Source organism: Carettochelys insculpta, chromosome 23 (genome assembly GCF_033958435.1).
Source record: "Carettochelys insculpta isolate YL-2023 chromosome 23, ASM3395843v1, whole genome shotgun sequence".
NCBI lineage: Eukaryota > Metazoa > Chordata > Testudines > Carettochelyidae > Carettochelys > Carettochelys insculpta.
Window position 1 is genome coordinate 2,167,325 of NC_134159.1, and position 15,640 is coordinate 2,182,964.

At 51.7% G+C, this 15,640-nt stretch overlaps 1 protein-coding gene across 1 annotated transcript in view; it reads left to right on the forward strand.

The window, feature by feature from the left end:
- Nucleotides 1–15,640, forward strand: part of SLC2A1 (solute carrier family 2 member 1) — a 38,575-nt gene that overhangs the window by 11,686 nt on the left and 11,249 nt on the right. The window contains exons 3-4 of the mRNA XM_075018150.1: nt 12,224–12,384; nt 15,187–15,427. Of these exons, the coding sequence (XP_074874251.1) occupies nt 12,224–12,384; nt 15,187–15,427 (402 nt within the window). The remainder of the gene's footprint in view (nt 1–12,223; nt 12,385–15,186; nt 15,428–15,640) is intronic.

Here is a 15,640-nt window from a genome sequence, read left to right on the forward strand (position 1 = left end):
ACTGCTGCTCTATGGCAGGATGAGTTGACAGCTTTTGGTTTAGCCCTGAGGAAACCTGTTCGCTCCACCTGCTCAGGGCGTCTCCTAAACTTATATGATGTGTTCCTTCTTGTCTGATGCTTAGCAAACGCTCCCGCCCTCCTGCACTGCCTTTGAGATCAGTGTTTGGCTGGCTGAGTCATACCTCCGTCAGCATCCTCCTGCAGAGGTTATAAGGAGTGGGGGAATAGATTCCTCATGAACGTGGATCCTCTAAAGCCTGGTTTCCTTTAGCCTTGAGGGCTGAGGGTAACACCCTACCCAACCTTCCCTCCAGTCGGGTTACTAGTTGGGGCAGTTTAGTGCTATTGGGTCAGAAATATTGGGCTTTTACACACACTTTGAATGGAATTGCATTGAGTTCACTGGCACTGATCCTGATTCATCCTGGTGTGTGAGCTGGAATCAGCTGGGAAAAGATGGCACCAAGGCACCCCATGATCTCTCGGCAGAATACCCCTACAGCCCAATGGGTTTGGTTCAGCACCGTTATGTGTACCTGCAGTGGAAGATGCTTTTCACTGGGGGGCTGGAACTGGGGAGAAGATGCCTAGGATGCAGATGGAGATACCAGGGAAGAGGGCACTGATGTGCAAAAGAGCAGTCATGCCAAAGGAGCCAAGGTGGAGTCCTCCGAATGGCTCCTCACCCCAGGGTGGAGCAGGGTTCTGACCCCTGGTGCCCAGTGACAAAGCCTTATTGACAGCCAATAGGAGTTGGGAGCTAATTGGCTTTGGTGACTCTGAAAATGCCCACTGCTTCATTGTGGTGTCTTAAAAGTTTCTTGAATCTCCATCATGCATGTTAGGAAAAGCTCCAACATGTTTTCGCCAGATGCCAGACTCTTAGCCCTAATGACTCGTTCTTCCTGTTGTGCACAGATGTTTCAGGCCAATCCATCCCTACTCTGAGCATTGCATCCACTGCCCTGGGGCAGGCAAAGGACAAGTCTTGAGCAGGGCCAGGCGCTCTAAGGCCATGGAGAGAGTTAACACATCAGAGCAGCCATGTAAAGTCTCAAGTCATTAAAACTTCAGAAGTAGACTTTGTGCTGCAAGAATATTGAGCCTATTACGGGGGAGGGGGTCAGCAGGCCAGCTGTAATACCCTTGCTGTGCTGCACAGGGGTGTCGTGTGCATTGCAGACAAGGCAACCTTACTCTGAAACAGCTCGGAGGTTAAGAAAAGCTCCTTTTAAAGCTTTCTAATCTTTGAAAACCATGTGGAAAGGTGCAACGACTTGCTCCAAATTAGAGGCGTGAGAATGCAGCTGAAGTACAGTTGTGATGGGGGCTTAACTCCTTTGACACCAAGGTCTAGGCTACAGTCCTGCAGGAGTAGAGCAGTGCTAGCTTTGGCTCAGCTGTCTGGAGAGACATAGTGGAACTAAAAGCTAGACTCACTATTCGGTGGCGCTGCTAAACATACAGAGGGTAAACCCTGGTGCAGGGTCACTCGTATGTGATGCTCAGAGCCGCCATTCCCAGAGAAGTCAGTGGCAGCTCTGAGTACTCGGTGCTCAGCAAGAGCACAGAGTCTGTGTGTTATGCTTTGTCTTGCTCCTGAGTGTCTTGCTGCAGCGTAAATCTGAAACTCAGCAGCCTGAATTCTAGTTGACTCCTGACCTGGACACTTGGGGAGGGGGGGGGAAGGGGGCTTGTTAGTTGCTATTCAACAAAACAAGCTTTCAATAAAAATCTCTGCTGCCCACTGAGCTGGGTCTGCACTGGCGGTGTGTGGCTTGGCATTTTGAAGCCTGCAGTCTAGTGCCCTGGGACTGTCTATACTGGGAGACCTACAGTGGGAGTGGTGGCAGCAGGCATGTCTCTCTGAGGCAGCACCTGCTGGAGCAATAGAATGAACCTCATCCAAAAGCTAGAGCCAGTAAAGAGCAAAAGGAGTCCCCGCAAATGGGCAGACACAAGGCTAATCTGCATGTGAGCTCTGGGAGCTCAAGTTGAACTGATTTGTTCCCCATAACCTCCCTGCTTCCCAGGCTAGAGTTCTTCACCCTGCAATCACAGTCTGTGTTCTTTGTGCCTACATGCAGGCATTTATATTTAGCCAGTTTAAAGTATGACTGTGGCTTCTGCCCAGCTGACGTAGGGCCATCTAGATTGCTTGGTAAGTGACCGGTCCTCTTCATTATTTATCAGTATTCCGATGTTTGTCTTTTGCAAAGGGAGTGGTGTGTCTGTTCAAGGTCACTCGTGAGCCTGGCAGTTCCTGAGGTAGTTCTTGCCATGCAAAGATAAAGTAGAAACCTTTTCCCAAAGAGGGTTGCATTTGAGAAGTGAATTCCCAGCAGGCCACACATGGCCTCTGGCAGGGTGCAACAGGAGGTTGTATTGGGACCATTATCCATAGCCCATCCATGCTACTATCCAGAGGTTGCCTGGGGTGAGTCTCCTGCTGACCAGACACACTTGTACCATGGCAGCATGCACAAACAGCCAGGGGAAGAAGTTTGAGTAATGCATTCCCTATGAGAGAGGCTTGGCTGGCTTTGATTGAAGTGCTGCATTTGGGAGTTAATTCTGCCACTCTGGGAAGACAGGAGGCAGGACTCAACGAAACCCATGGCCATTAACTACCCTGACTGGGCTGCTTTGTTGTGCAGAGCCCCTTCCTGGGTGGGTTTCTTTGTGTTGTGCAGAGCCCCTCCCCTGCATAGCCAGAGGTGCTCCAGCCCTTCCAGTTGGGCTCAGGCGCTTAAACTTCAGGTCTGCTTGAGTGCTGGGGTAGGGAGGCAGGAGAGCTGGGAGGGGATGTGCTGACCCTGTGCCTGCAAGGGGGAAGATGGATGCCAGGAGGAGCGGGGGCATCCTTGCTGGTCAGAAGTTTGAGCTGTTGAGACCCAAGCCCCCTCACACCAGAAGAGATCAGGGCTGAACTGCATGGCATGAGCTGGCAAAGTAGGTCTCTCTGCCCTCATAGGCTGCTGGAGGATAACAGCAGGCCTCCCAATGGAGTTACTGGCTTGGCTCAGGAGGTGGAGATGGGACCTGATGATCTGAGGTTCAAACGCTGCTAATGGTTCATGTGATGGTTATAGGTCTACTGTACCTGTTTGGTGTACAGGGCCCTCCGGCCCTTTCCATTAGCTCCTTCACCAAGCTGTGTTCGGAGTTCAGCCTCCAGCACTCAGCCCTTAAGAGCCGCTGGCCTCTCGTGCCCCACCCAGTGCCCTGCTGATGAGCTTGTTTTGCCCTGTTGAACAGTGGTCCAGATGGCAGCAGCTGCAGCAGTTGGAATGCCGGAAGCACAGCTGGCGACAGAACCTGCCTCCCCAGGCAGCCTGCTGTGGCAGGAGGGAGTGCTACAGACAAGGAGACTAACCCGGAAGTGCTGCTGTTTAAATGACCCTCTGCACTTAGGGACAGCCATGGGACACGGGCCCTTGGGGCTGGGGCCCCTTCACATTGCCCCAGCTCCCTCAGGGGTCCCCTGCCTCGGATGTTAGGGACTAGTGACTGAAATGAGCGTGAGGGAGTGGAACAGCCAGTAGAAGAGGAGGCCCTGAGAGACCTCTCGACTTGACTAGGTGGCTGTGGAGTGCTAGCAGCACAGAACTTTCACACCTGGGAGCGTTTTGAGATAAGTTTATAAAGTGGCTCCTCCTCTAGTGTAAATAAGTGGCCCTTCAGCAGCTGTAATGGGCTGGATTTCATGGGGAAGCAGTAGGTATAAATGGAACAGTCAGCTTACCCCAGCTGAGGATCTGGCCCTCAGACTTACTTTTGTGCTGGAGGAGAGCAAAATCCTGCATCTTTGCAGAAGATTCTCTGAGCAAACACGGGATGAATACCTGCTGGGCTGTGCTTTTGCGATTTCCCCTTCTTCCTCTCCTGCGCCTCCCCAACCCCTCTTCTCCCATTGCTCAGACAGATTCTGCTTATTTCCTTGGGCAGGAGGGGTTGATATAGGCTGGGCTAGGTATTTGATAGATATGTAGGGGAATGTCTCAGCCTTGGAGATGGTGCAATCAAAGCAGCTGACCCAGCTTGCAAGCACGGGCAGGGAGGGACTTGCAGGTAACGTACTTTCCACTGGAAATGGTTTTGTTAGCCTGGTTAGGAAAAAACTCCCTCTGATTAAATGTGGTGGGAATTGTGGGAATTCGGTGGGGGATGGGATTGGCAACTGAAAGGTTTTTGTTAAATTCTTGACACACGTCTCAGATTTCAAACACAAAATTGTCAAAACAAATAGTGCCAGGCAGCAGAGTTAGTCTGTAGCACTTGAGAGAGTAACAATTTTATGGGGTAATGAGCTTTCACGTGTAAGACCCACTTCCTTGGTTTTCCTCCCAAATGGCCACGAGGGGCCAGAGAGGCCTTCCCAGCAGGCAGCCGCTGTGCTCATGAAACAGGGCTTGGGGCAGTGACTGGGAGTTGGGCTGGGGGAGATGTTAGTGAACAGCTTCCTGGGGAGCAGTGGGGAACAGAGCAGCCTGCTGCTAGCCCAGCAACGTCTCTTCAGAGTTCATCTTTGCCCAATTGATGTGCATTTCCTGGAGGTGCAGCTGAAAGGCTAATAAGCTCTGGGGGGCTGGATTTTGAAAGAAAAGACTGTGGAGCTCTCCACTGCTTAGCCTTAGCTGAGTACTGTGTCCCGTTCTGCACAGCACATTTTAGGAAAGATGTAAAGAAATTGGAGAGGGTCCAGAGAAGAGCAACTAAAATGATTAAAAGTCCAGAAAATATGACTTGTGAAAAGAACAGGGTTTGAGTTTGGAAAAGAGAAGGCTGAGAGGGGCGGGTAGCAGCTTCCAAGCACAGGTTGAACATTGCTAATTCAGAACACACTCATCTGGCAACAGACGTAATCCAGCATGATTTTAATTAGCTGGACAGCCACTTACCATGGTTTTCTGTGATCCCATAAAGTTTGTTTACAGCCACCTGTCCTGGCTCTCCATGTGCTGTGTGTGTTTAGCTGTAATTCACCTCTAAATGTCTTCTAAGAGCCCAGTGAGCAGCGGAAAATATATATATAGAGAGAGAGAGCCCAGTGTGCTAGAATATATTGACCTCCACGGTCCAGCAAAGGGCCCCAGGGTGCTGCATGAGAGACGTTCAAACTGTACCTAAAACGATGTTTCTTCTTCTCCCTCCTCCTCGTATTCTTCTTGGCTTCTGATGCTAGGACAAGAGGCAATGGGCTTAAACTACAGCAAGGGAGATTTCGGTTGGACATTAGGAGAAATGTCCTAACTGTCACAGTGGCAAAGTACTGGGATAAATTGTCTAGGGAGGCTGTGGAATTTCCATCCTTGGAGATATTTAAGAACTGGTTGGATAAATATCTGACACACATGGTGCTCGGTCGTGCTGTGAGGGAGGGGCATTGGACTTGACCCTTCGGTCTGTTCCAGTTCTAGTAGGGAGGCAGGGATGCATGGATAGTCATGCAGCTTTCAGGGGAGGAATGTGCTGAGATGCAGGTCTTGAGGGCTGCCTGTGCTGTGGTCTTGGCAGAGCAGCTACCCTCCCACATTGCAAAGGGGCTGATGGCCACTGACCCCCGCCCCCCACCCCATTGGCTCAAGCGAAAACCTGGTTTGGATCAATGGATTCTGGCCGTAGTTGAGATTTTCAAAAGTCGTGGTCAGGAGGCGATAAAGTGTGTCACAGGACATGGCACTAGGGTTCATCTGTGCCCGTGAAAAGGCAAAACTCAGCTGATGGAGCTGGAAGAGACGGGGTGTGTGTCTTTTTTTTCTCTCTGGTTGAGAGTTTCTATATACGCAGATTTTCCTTTTGAGTGAAAACAGTGGCTTTCTTTCAGCCTGCCTCACAGCAATGTTAGTGGTTCTTCCCTTGTAACCTGCACACCATCAACTCCCCCGGCCCCCGGCCCGCCTTGTCTAGGTCAGGGACAGAGAAGGGTGTGCTCTAGCAGTGCCCGTAGCCAAGCAGTTTCTCACCAGGGGAATAGCCAGGCTGTCTTGGAAGTGGGTTCACAACCGACCTGGGCTGGAGAAAATGGCCGGTTACTCCCAGTCCTGCAGCCAAGCCTGCAGGTCAGAACAAGAGGCGGCTTTTAGCAGGAACAAGTTTATTGCCAACCTGGAACACTGGTCTCATTGTGCCAGAGGCACAGAAGCAGGGCGGTAGGGACGGGGTAAGACAAGGAGGAACAGGACTGGTTTGCTCTGAACGCATTCTGGGCCATCAAGGTGCCTTTCCATTGCTCAGCTAGATGCCTGGGGGTCAAACTTATCAAACTGCAGCTGTTCTTCAGCACCCCTGACACCGCAGAGCACCCGGGAAAATGGCCACTGCGGAGTCCACGCGTTTGAAGGAGGGCTTTTGTATGTGGTGCATCAGGAAAGACTATTGGGACACTGCTCCCTCTGGCCCGCTGGGCCCTCATTGCAGCTGAGGAGCTGCTCCTGAGGATGTGGACCTTGTTGCTGCTCCTCACCTGCAGCCCCTTTTGCGAGGGAGACCACTTCTGAGACACTGTTACCTGGCGGGTTCAGTTATCTGCCTCGGCAGTTAGTCACTTGGAACCCCTGATGTGGCTGCTCAGGCTGGCTTGGTTGCTCTCTTAATGACGCTTGACGTAATTTTCTTCCTGTTGTGGGTAGGTGGAGGCCTAATGTCAACAATACCCAGCCCCGCTGCACCTGGGCGGCAACCTTGCGATGAGTCAGGGGTGACTCTAATGTCTCTCTTCCTCCTCCCCACACCCCCCTGCCCCACCTTGTGTGCTGAGAACTGGGAGACTTGCTTGTAGGGAGCTGACACAAATCTGAATATCTGGTATTTTCATCTCCTCCACTCTTCCTGGCCTGTGGCAGGGGATTGGGGTGCAGAAGAGCTCCAGCTGGGGGTACAGGCTCTGGGGTGTATGGATGGGGGGCATGAGGGGCTTAGAGGCAGATGAGGATTGGGGTGCAGGCAGGCTCCAGCTGTGGATACACGCTCTGGAGGTAGGGTGTGGGCTGCAAGGGGGGCTCTGGGGCAGGGGGTTTGGAGCACGTGTGTCTGTGGGTGACGACTCCAGGTCACAGTTAGTGACAGGTGTAACGTCTGCAAACCTTCAAGTGAAGGACGAGCAAGCAGAGGGCAGCTCTCCTGGGGCAGTGAGCCCCAGCCCAGCACTGGTGAGCTGATGGGATGTGGTGATGAGCACGGTAGCCTGGAGCAGAGCACCCTGCTGGCCCCATCCACCAGGAGGCACCTCTCCCTCTCAGTGGCTCTAAGTCCCCTGCCCCAGCCTGGGGGGGACAGATGGACTACTGGACCTAGAACTCAACTGAATACTTGGGACAACCGATGGAAAAATGGGCGGGGGGGCTGTGTGTGTGCAGGTTACAGGCTCAAAACCAGGGAGCCAGAGGGGGGACCCTGAGCAGAGAGCCCCAGACAACACCCACTGCTCCTCGAAGCCATCTAGGGAGCCAGTGGATGCTGCCCAGAGGAGAAAAACAGGAGAGGGCAGAAGTGCAGCCAGACCCTGAGGAGGATGCTCTGGAGGAGCCAGAACAGTGCTGCAAGGTAGGCGTGCACCCGCATGCTGTAGAAGGTGCGGGGGAGGCGCAGGCGGGGATGGGGGCGAGCTGTGTCAAGTACGTGCCTGTGCTCTGCCAACCAATGTCTCCAGCAGGCCTCGGGACCAGGGTGGGGTAGAGGTTGGCTCACTGGGGTTCCTCAGCCTCTCGTGGTGGCAAGTAGTCCCGCTGTTTGGCATCAGGGCAGGACCCAAGGGAGAGGAGTAGAGTGTGGAGCACGAGCATGTGCAGATGGTCCTGGGCAGAAGTCTTGGAGCCAGCGGAGGTAGAAGGGGGCGAAGGAGGTTTATCAGACATCCAGGTGGTCGTCGGTGCAGATGTTCGTTATGCAGTATGCCATCGTCTCCCAGAGAGGGACCTCCTCAGGTTGTGCTGCTCTCTGCTCACCCTGAGCGCCCCCCCACCCACCGCCTCCAGCGGTACTGCTGGGCGTGCCTTACTGTGGAATGCACCGAGCAGTTGCTCAACGAAGGCGACAGTGACTGTTCTGTAGCTGTTGCTCTTTGAGACGTGTTGCTCATGTCTGTGCCACAGACAGTGAAGTGCCGTGGCCTGTATACTGCCCTGTCGACTGTGCCATGGTGGCACCACTCCAGGGGTAGCCAGAACCACTCCCCTACGAGTATTGCTGGGGAAAAACTCCTGACCTCAGTGCATGCGGCGAGTACCCACACACCTACTGTGGAATGGACATAAGCGCTAGCTGTGGGACAGGCAGCTGTCTCTCTTCTGAGGCTTTTTCCACTGAGTTCTAAAGGGACACTGTCAACCTGAGGTGTAGTCTGACTTCAGAAATGACTTGTTGCATTTGCTGTGCCGCCCTCTGGAGCCTGCTGGCAATCAGTCGGTGCAGTTTTGCAAATACGCTTCCCTCTTCCCTGTTGGAGAGTGGGGTTTTCCCCATAGCAGGGACGATTGTGCATGGAGGAGAAGGTTGTGAAAGTAGTAATCGGAGACCCAGGCCTTGCAGGAAGTTCGGCTCTTGGACATAGCTATGTAAATGCTTTTGAGATCTGGGAGAGGACTCTACAGACCCACTGGTAGAAGAGTGGGATGTGGGGGTGTTAGAGCCTTGTGCACCCATCTGCCAAGTATGCACATCTGGGGATCGTTTCAGTGGCCTTACGCTTCAGTTCTGGATGTTCCCACGCTAGGTCAGGTAAGCAGGTGGCCATCATGCTGTCGCATACAGAGACACTACCTAATGTGGGCGTTTTCCGCTAACCTTTTCCTGGTAGCCATGTGAGCTGCCATTGGTCCCATCAGCATAAGAAACCTCGGCCAGTGCTGCGTGCTTGGGTAGTTTTGTAAGCGGAGGTGTCTGTTGTTTAAAAAACAAAACAAAACAAAAAAAACCTAAAACCTACTGCAGGCTGGTCACTTTGCCCTTCAGCAGCCCTAGTGCTCTTGGGGGGGGGTGGGGGGGACACCCTTGTCAGCGCTGTAAATGGGGACCTGCCCATCTGAGATCTTCAGACTTTTCTACCAGACGGTCAGAACCAGATCACCCAGCTCGGACTCTGACCAAGCAATGCGGCATTGCTAGACTGCAGGCTCCTTGTGGGCAGGGAGTGTCGTCCTACAGCTCTAACACAGTAGGGGCCTGGGCTGTGCCAGATGCTACCACAGTAGTGATTGATAGTGATGGTGACTTGTCACAATAACCCAGGTCTAGTTCTTACAGATGGGATCCTGAGACTGATCTACTTTGTAAAGTGCTTTGGGGACTACTGTTAGTAGGGGAAGAATGCAAACCTCCGCACACCCGGACAGTGACTTCCATCCACAAAGAGTTGGGTTTTAAATCACTCAGTTTTTTTTGAATGTTAGCTTCACATTGGGCTAGAGGCTTTGTAAAATTAATACAATATCTGTTGCAACTTTTGCTCCCAATGGAATGACAAGATAAATCCATGTTCCCTCTAATCTCTTCCATCCATTTGCGGATGTTTTCCCATCTGTGTGCAGAACACACCTGTGTGCACTGAGGCCTGTGCAGAAACAGCCTAGCTTTGGGCGCTCTGCTAATCAGCTAGGCATCCTTTGAATCTCTCTTGTGCCACCAGACAAGGGCACAGCTCCTAGTGCCATGATAAGTGCTCTTCGGGGTGGGGGGTGCTTAAACGGCTGAGTACCTTGCAAAGCAAAGGCTCTAAACCTATAAACTCAGAACCAAAGTAAATGACTTTATTCAAAATCATTTTGGGGGGGTTACCGGTGTTCTTAAAAAACGAAGCATTAGCAGGAACAGGAGCTAACACCATGTAGTGACCACATCTTTCTTAGTGGCGCAAAGTCTTTGTCGCTCAAACAAAATGGCTTCATTGTTTAAGTTGAAAGTTATTTAGTCTTTCAGTACATGGACGAGATCTTTGTAAATGTTTTAATAAGCACAGGCCGAGATCTTTCTAAAAGAGGAGCCTTAAAGCCAAGCTCCTAAACCCAGCTCTAGGCACCTGAGCCTGGGACTTTGAAATCACACACTTTGGAGCAGAAAGCCTGTAGATTTCAAACTGCATGTTGATGGAGACAGCTTAGCCTGGTCAAAGCTGTTCTTGACTTGCAGAAGTCAAAGGAGACATTACTGGGAAATGCAGTGTGTGCAGCTTGCTTCTGGCTTGTCAGTTAGACACTCTAAATGCAAAACGTCTTAGCAAATAAAGTCTCAAAACTGCGTTCTGCTAACAGGTAGGTAACGAATTAAAGAATGGGCACAAATGGGTACTTGGCCACCGAGGAGCATAAAGTGGAAAGGAAGTAAAGCACTGACAGCACGTGCCCATGGTGTTGTGATTTAGATTTAAAAATCAATTGGTGTGGGGGGAGGGGGGTTTAAATCATTGTGGGGGTGGGGAGGGGTTTCCTTGAAACCAAGCCAGTTGGGTCTTAGCCCAGTGCAGTACAAATACATTTTAAAGACTACAACAATGGGGAGAACCAGCAAACCAACTCAAGGGCACTTAGCCAAACCTAGAGAGTGCCGCCCCCCCCACTTTCCCCACGCCAACCATCTCCCCACATGACCCTCCTCTGGGGCAGTGAGCTAATTGATCAGCTTGCTGCCATTCTGCCAAGGATGTTGGGCATCTTTCCCTTCTCTCTCCTCCTGAGGGTCCTGCCTCCACCTCCCCAGGAGGCTCTGAGGCTTCACATTCTGCCATGCAGAACCCTGTGCAGTTCCCCCTCCCATGGGCAAACCTCTCCTTTGTCACTGCATTGGCATTCACTCGTGCCTGGCTGCTCTGGCCTGGAGATGAGCCTGTCTTTCCCTAAGGCACAGCAGGGAGGCCGCTGCAGAGGTCTTGTGGCTTTGTTGACTGTCACTAGGTTAAGGTCACAACTTGTCTGACAGCATTTCTGTGTAGACAGTTCCCTCCCCGTGGTGCTGCTGCAGAGCTATCAAACTGCTGCCAGCCTGACCTGTGGGGAGCTGGCTTGGTGGTTTGCTCCCATCTAGTGGAGAAGTGGTGTCCTTGGCTTTAAAAAAGAGGCAGCCCCAGGCCAGTGCAGGGCCATACGTATTCTGTGACACATCGTCTTGTGACTGAGGGAGACATGAGCCAAGCCGTGTGACCGAGGTGTGCGGCCCAAATCCAGGGTGGAGCAAAGCACCTTGAAGTCTGGGTGGCAGGGCTGAGCCTGGGAATTGGTGGCGCTTGTCACTGTCGATGAAATCCAGACCAGCACAGAGCCTGTGGGGGCTGGGAGGAAGGGACAGTCTGGCTGAATGGACAATGAATTGACAGCTGGGGAAGGCTCCCTATGCTCGGTCTCCAGCAGGAGTAGACTCTGGGGCAGACACAGTGGTTCACCTGTTTGACAGCAGCAGTGATGCCGTACAATGCTGTAGCCCTTTCCCAGAGAGGGGCAGCAGGATGTATCTGGTCTGTGTGTGTGTGTTACTAAGGCCCCTGCCCTGGTAGTTGCCACCACAGAACCTGTCCAGGCAGTATATGAAGTTGCTTTCACTGAGATGCAGTCATCTCTGGGGAGGAACATGGCAACAATGGACTAACACAACAGGGCAAGGATCTTCTTGTCTCCAGCTGAAATGGGAAGGGGACTTGAAAGTTACCCAAAAGGGGCTGCCAGGTTCACCCCCCACCCCAACACTTACGGAGCAGTGCTGAGTGGCTAGTCTGGGTTTCCTGGCTCATCCAACCTGCAGAGTGTGCTGAAGTATTGATTCACCATTGGGAAGAACTGGGGGCTGTTTCACTCTCAGCTCCACGTGGAAAGCACTGCTCTTGGGTTTGGCTTCTGAGTCTGTCTCTCTCTCTGAGCTTGAGGCAGGGTGGTCAAACGCTTATTGATGTTAGCCTAGGACTTTGGAGATTCCAGTTCAGTTCCTTGCTCTGCCATAGTCCTCCTGGGTGCCTTGGGCAAGTTGCTTCTTCTCTCTCCTTCAGTTTCCCCTCTGTACAATGGACATAATAGCCCTGCTTTGCCTTATGGGGATGGGGGAGTGAGGATAATGTCTGACTAACATATCAAGGAGTCTCTTTGGGGCAGAAGCTTAACCTGTAACCTCAAATCGCAGCACGGTGGGTGTGAATCTACAGATAAGGGATGAAGAGTGAGACTTCATTGCTGCTGGGTCTGTGAGTGGGGTAACTCAGGTCTGCCACTAACTGGTCGGATTTCCCTCCATTCCCTCTGCAGGTGATTGAAGAGTTCTACAACCAGACATGGTTATATCGTTACGAGGAACCGATCTCTAGTGGTACCCTCACCACCCTGTGGTCCCTCTCAGTGGCTATATTCTCAGTCGGAGGAATGGTTGGCTCTTTCTCCGTTGGGCTATTTGTCAATCGCTTTGGCCGGTAAGTACTAATTGTGCTGAATCTGCTCTGTTCATCCTGGGACTCATGGGTGCCCGTCACCTTGGTATCGGATTACATCCCGATCAGCTCCCCTGAATGGTAGGGCAATACCATTATATGCCCACCCTAGTCTCCTTTACTGTCATTCCTAGTACATGAGTCCATCACCTCCATCAGTCTCAATAAAAGACAGCCTCAGAAATCATAGAAGATGTGGGTTGTCGCAGGAAGAACACCCGACTAAATCATCCCAGCCAGGACTATGTCAAGCCTGGCCTGAAAAACCTTCTCAAAGATGGAGGTTCCACCACCTCCCTAGGTAACACGTCCCAGTGCTTCACCACTCTCCTGGTGAAAAAATTTTTCTTAATGTTCACTTGAACTTCAGACCATTGCTCCTTGTTCCACCATTTGCCACCACTGAGATCTGCCTCTCTCCATCCTCCTTGGAACCCCCTTTCAGGAAGCTGAAGGTTGCTATCAAAGCCCATCTCACTCTTCCCTTCTGCAGACTAAATAGCACAGTTCCCTCAGCCTCTCCTTAAGGGGGGGATTTAAAATTATTTTTGTTGTCCGCTGCTGAATTCTCCAATTTGTCCACATCCTTTCGGTAGGGCGTGGGGAGGCAAAACTGGACGGTACTCCTGATGTGGCCTCACCAGTGCTGAATAGAGGGGAATAGTCACTTCCCTCAGTCTACTGGTAATGCTCCTACTTAATGCAGCCCAATATGATGCTGCTGTTGGCAACAAGGGCACACTGTTGACTCATATCCAGCTTCTTGTCCATTATAATCCCCAGGTCCTTTTCTGCCAGAGAGTTGCTTAGCCACTCGGTCCCCAGCTTGTAGCGGTACTTGGGAATCATCAATCCTAAGTGTAGCACTCTGCACTTGTCCTTGTTGAACCTAATTTCTTTTGACCCAGTCTTCCAATTTGTCTAGATTACTCTGGACCCTATCCCTACACTCCAGTGTATCTACCTGTCCCTCCAGCTTGCCAAGGGTGCAGTCCATCCCCTGGTCCAGGTCATTTATTGAAAATGTTGAACAAAACTGGCCTTGGGACCAACCCCCTGGGGCAGTCCAGTTGATAACAGCTGCCAACTAGATATCGAGCTGTTGATCAAAACCGTTGAGCCCGATGCTCTGGCCAGTTTTCTGTCCACCTCAGAGTCCATTCATCCAAGCCATATTTCTTTAACTTGCTGGCAAAAATACTGTGGGAGACAATATCTGAATCTTTGTTAAAGTTCGGGTATACACATGCCCACCGCTTTCCCCATGTCCACAGAGCCAGTTACCACATCATGGAAGGCAATTAGGTTGGCCAGGCATATTTCCCCTTGCTGTATCCATGTTGACTATTCAGGATCACTGTCCTCTCCTGCAAGTGTTTCACAATGGATTCCTTGAGTACCTGCTCCATGACTTTTTCCAGGGACTGAGGTGAGGATGCCCAGAGTGTCGTTCCCTGGATTTAAAGATGGGCTCCACGTTTGCCTTTTTCCAACTGTCTGAGACATCCCTCAGTCACCACGGGTGTTCAGACCATGGCCAATGGCTCTGCAATCACATCAGCCAGCTCTCGCAGCACCCTGGGTTGCTTTAGATCTGACCCCATGGACTTGTGCATGTCCAACTTTTCTAAATAGTCCATAACTCGTTCTTCACTCCACTTTCTTCCCATCTTACTGTGGTGCCCAGTGCAGCAGTCTGGGAGCTGATCTTGTCTGTGAGGTCTTGAGGCAAAAAAAATTGTTTCAGCTTTTTCCACATCTGTCACTAGGTTGCCTTCCCCACTTCCTCTGACTACCGCCTGTTATCACACCCCAGAAACTTTTATTACCCTTCACATCCCTTGCTGACTGCAACTCCAATTACCCTTTGGCCTTCCTGTTTACACCCCTACACGTTCAAGCAATATTTTTGTACTCCTCCCTAGTCATCTGTCCCAAGTTGCCACTCCTTCTTAGCTTCCTTTTTGTGGTTAAGCACACCAAAGGTTTCTCTGTTAAACCAAGTTGGTCACCTGCCTGCCATATTCCTTCTGCACATGAGAATGGTCTGGCTTCCTTCAAACACAGCCAGCTCTCCTGGACTCCTTTCCCCTCATGTTAGCCTCCTCGGGGACGCTGCCCATCAGCTAGCCAGTCTGCTTTTCTGAAGCCTGACATCCATAGCCTGACACAAGGATGAAAGGACACAGCTGGATGCTGAACTCTGCTATCTCATGGTCACAGGCTGTATTAAATATATAACAGGGATGTTAATAGATGGTGCTTGGTCCTGCTGCATGAGGGCAGGGGACTGAACTTGATGGCTGCTCGAGGTCCCTTCTAGGTCTCTGATTACCCCACCTTGGCATTTAGGTCTTGCACATGGGGGTGATTACAGCTTCGGGTATCCCAGCTCTGCCACTTCCTCCTGAGGCAGCGTACCTGGGTGCAGATGATGGAACCAGGTATTCTACCTGCTCTTCTGCCCTTGCTGCCTGGGATCATTGCCACAAAGTATTTGAAACCCAAAGTGACTCTTTGCCCCACTGTGCTTTGTTTGTAGTTTGGTATTTCATGCAGCTTGGACACTGAAAGCCAGCCCTGTGCCCTTCCACTTCTTCCTTGCTGTGGTCTGCAGCCCTTACAGTGTCTGTCAGAGTCTCTTTCCACAGTCCAGCTTTGGAAATCTTCCTCTTCCTACCAAGAACTGAAGTTTGGCTCTCCTAGTTTCCCAGTGCCCCTCAGCTACAGTGTTTGTGCAGCTGCCCTGTTGCAGGCTCTGACCGTCTGCCTTTGCCTCCACAGACGGAACTCCATGCTGATGTCAAACGTTCTCGCCTTCCTCTCGGCTGTCCTGATGGGCTTCTCCAAGGTGGCCTACTCCTTCGAGATGCTCATCCTGGGCCGCTTCATCGTGGGCTTATATTCCGGGCTCACCACTGGGTTTGTGCCCATGTACGTGGGTGAGGTGTCCCCGACAGCTCTGCGAGGGGCATTGGGAACATTCCACCAGCTCGGCATCGTCGTGGGCATCCTCATTGCACAGGTAAGCCATTCTCCCAGGCACCGGCTGCTGGACTGGCCAGTCCATGTGATGCTGACAAATCAGCTGTTTCTTGAACTTGCCTTGTTTCCTCTGTCTCTGTGTGTGTGTGTGTGTGTGTGTGTGTGCGCGCGCATGCGCGCGAGAGAGAGAGAGAGCGTTTCATTGGCCAGTGGGCGAGTTTAATCTGTGCTGTTTGGAGCTGGTTGCATGAGG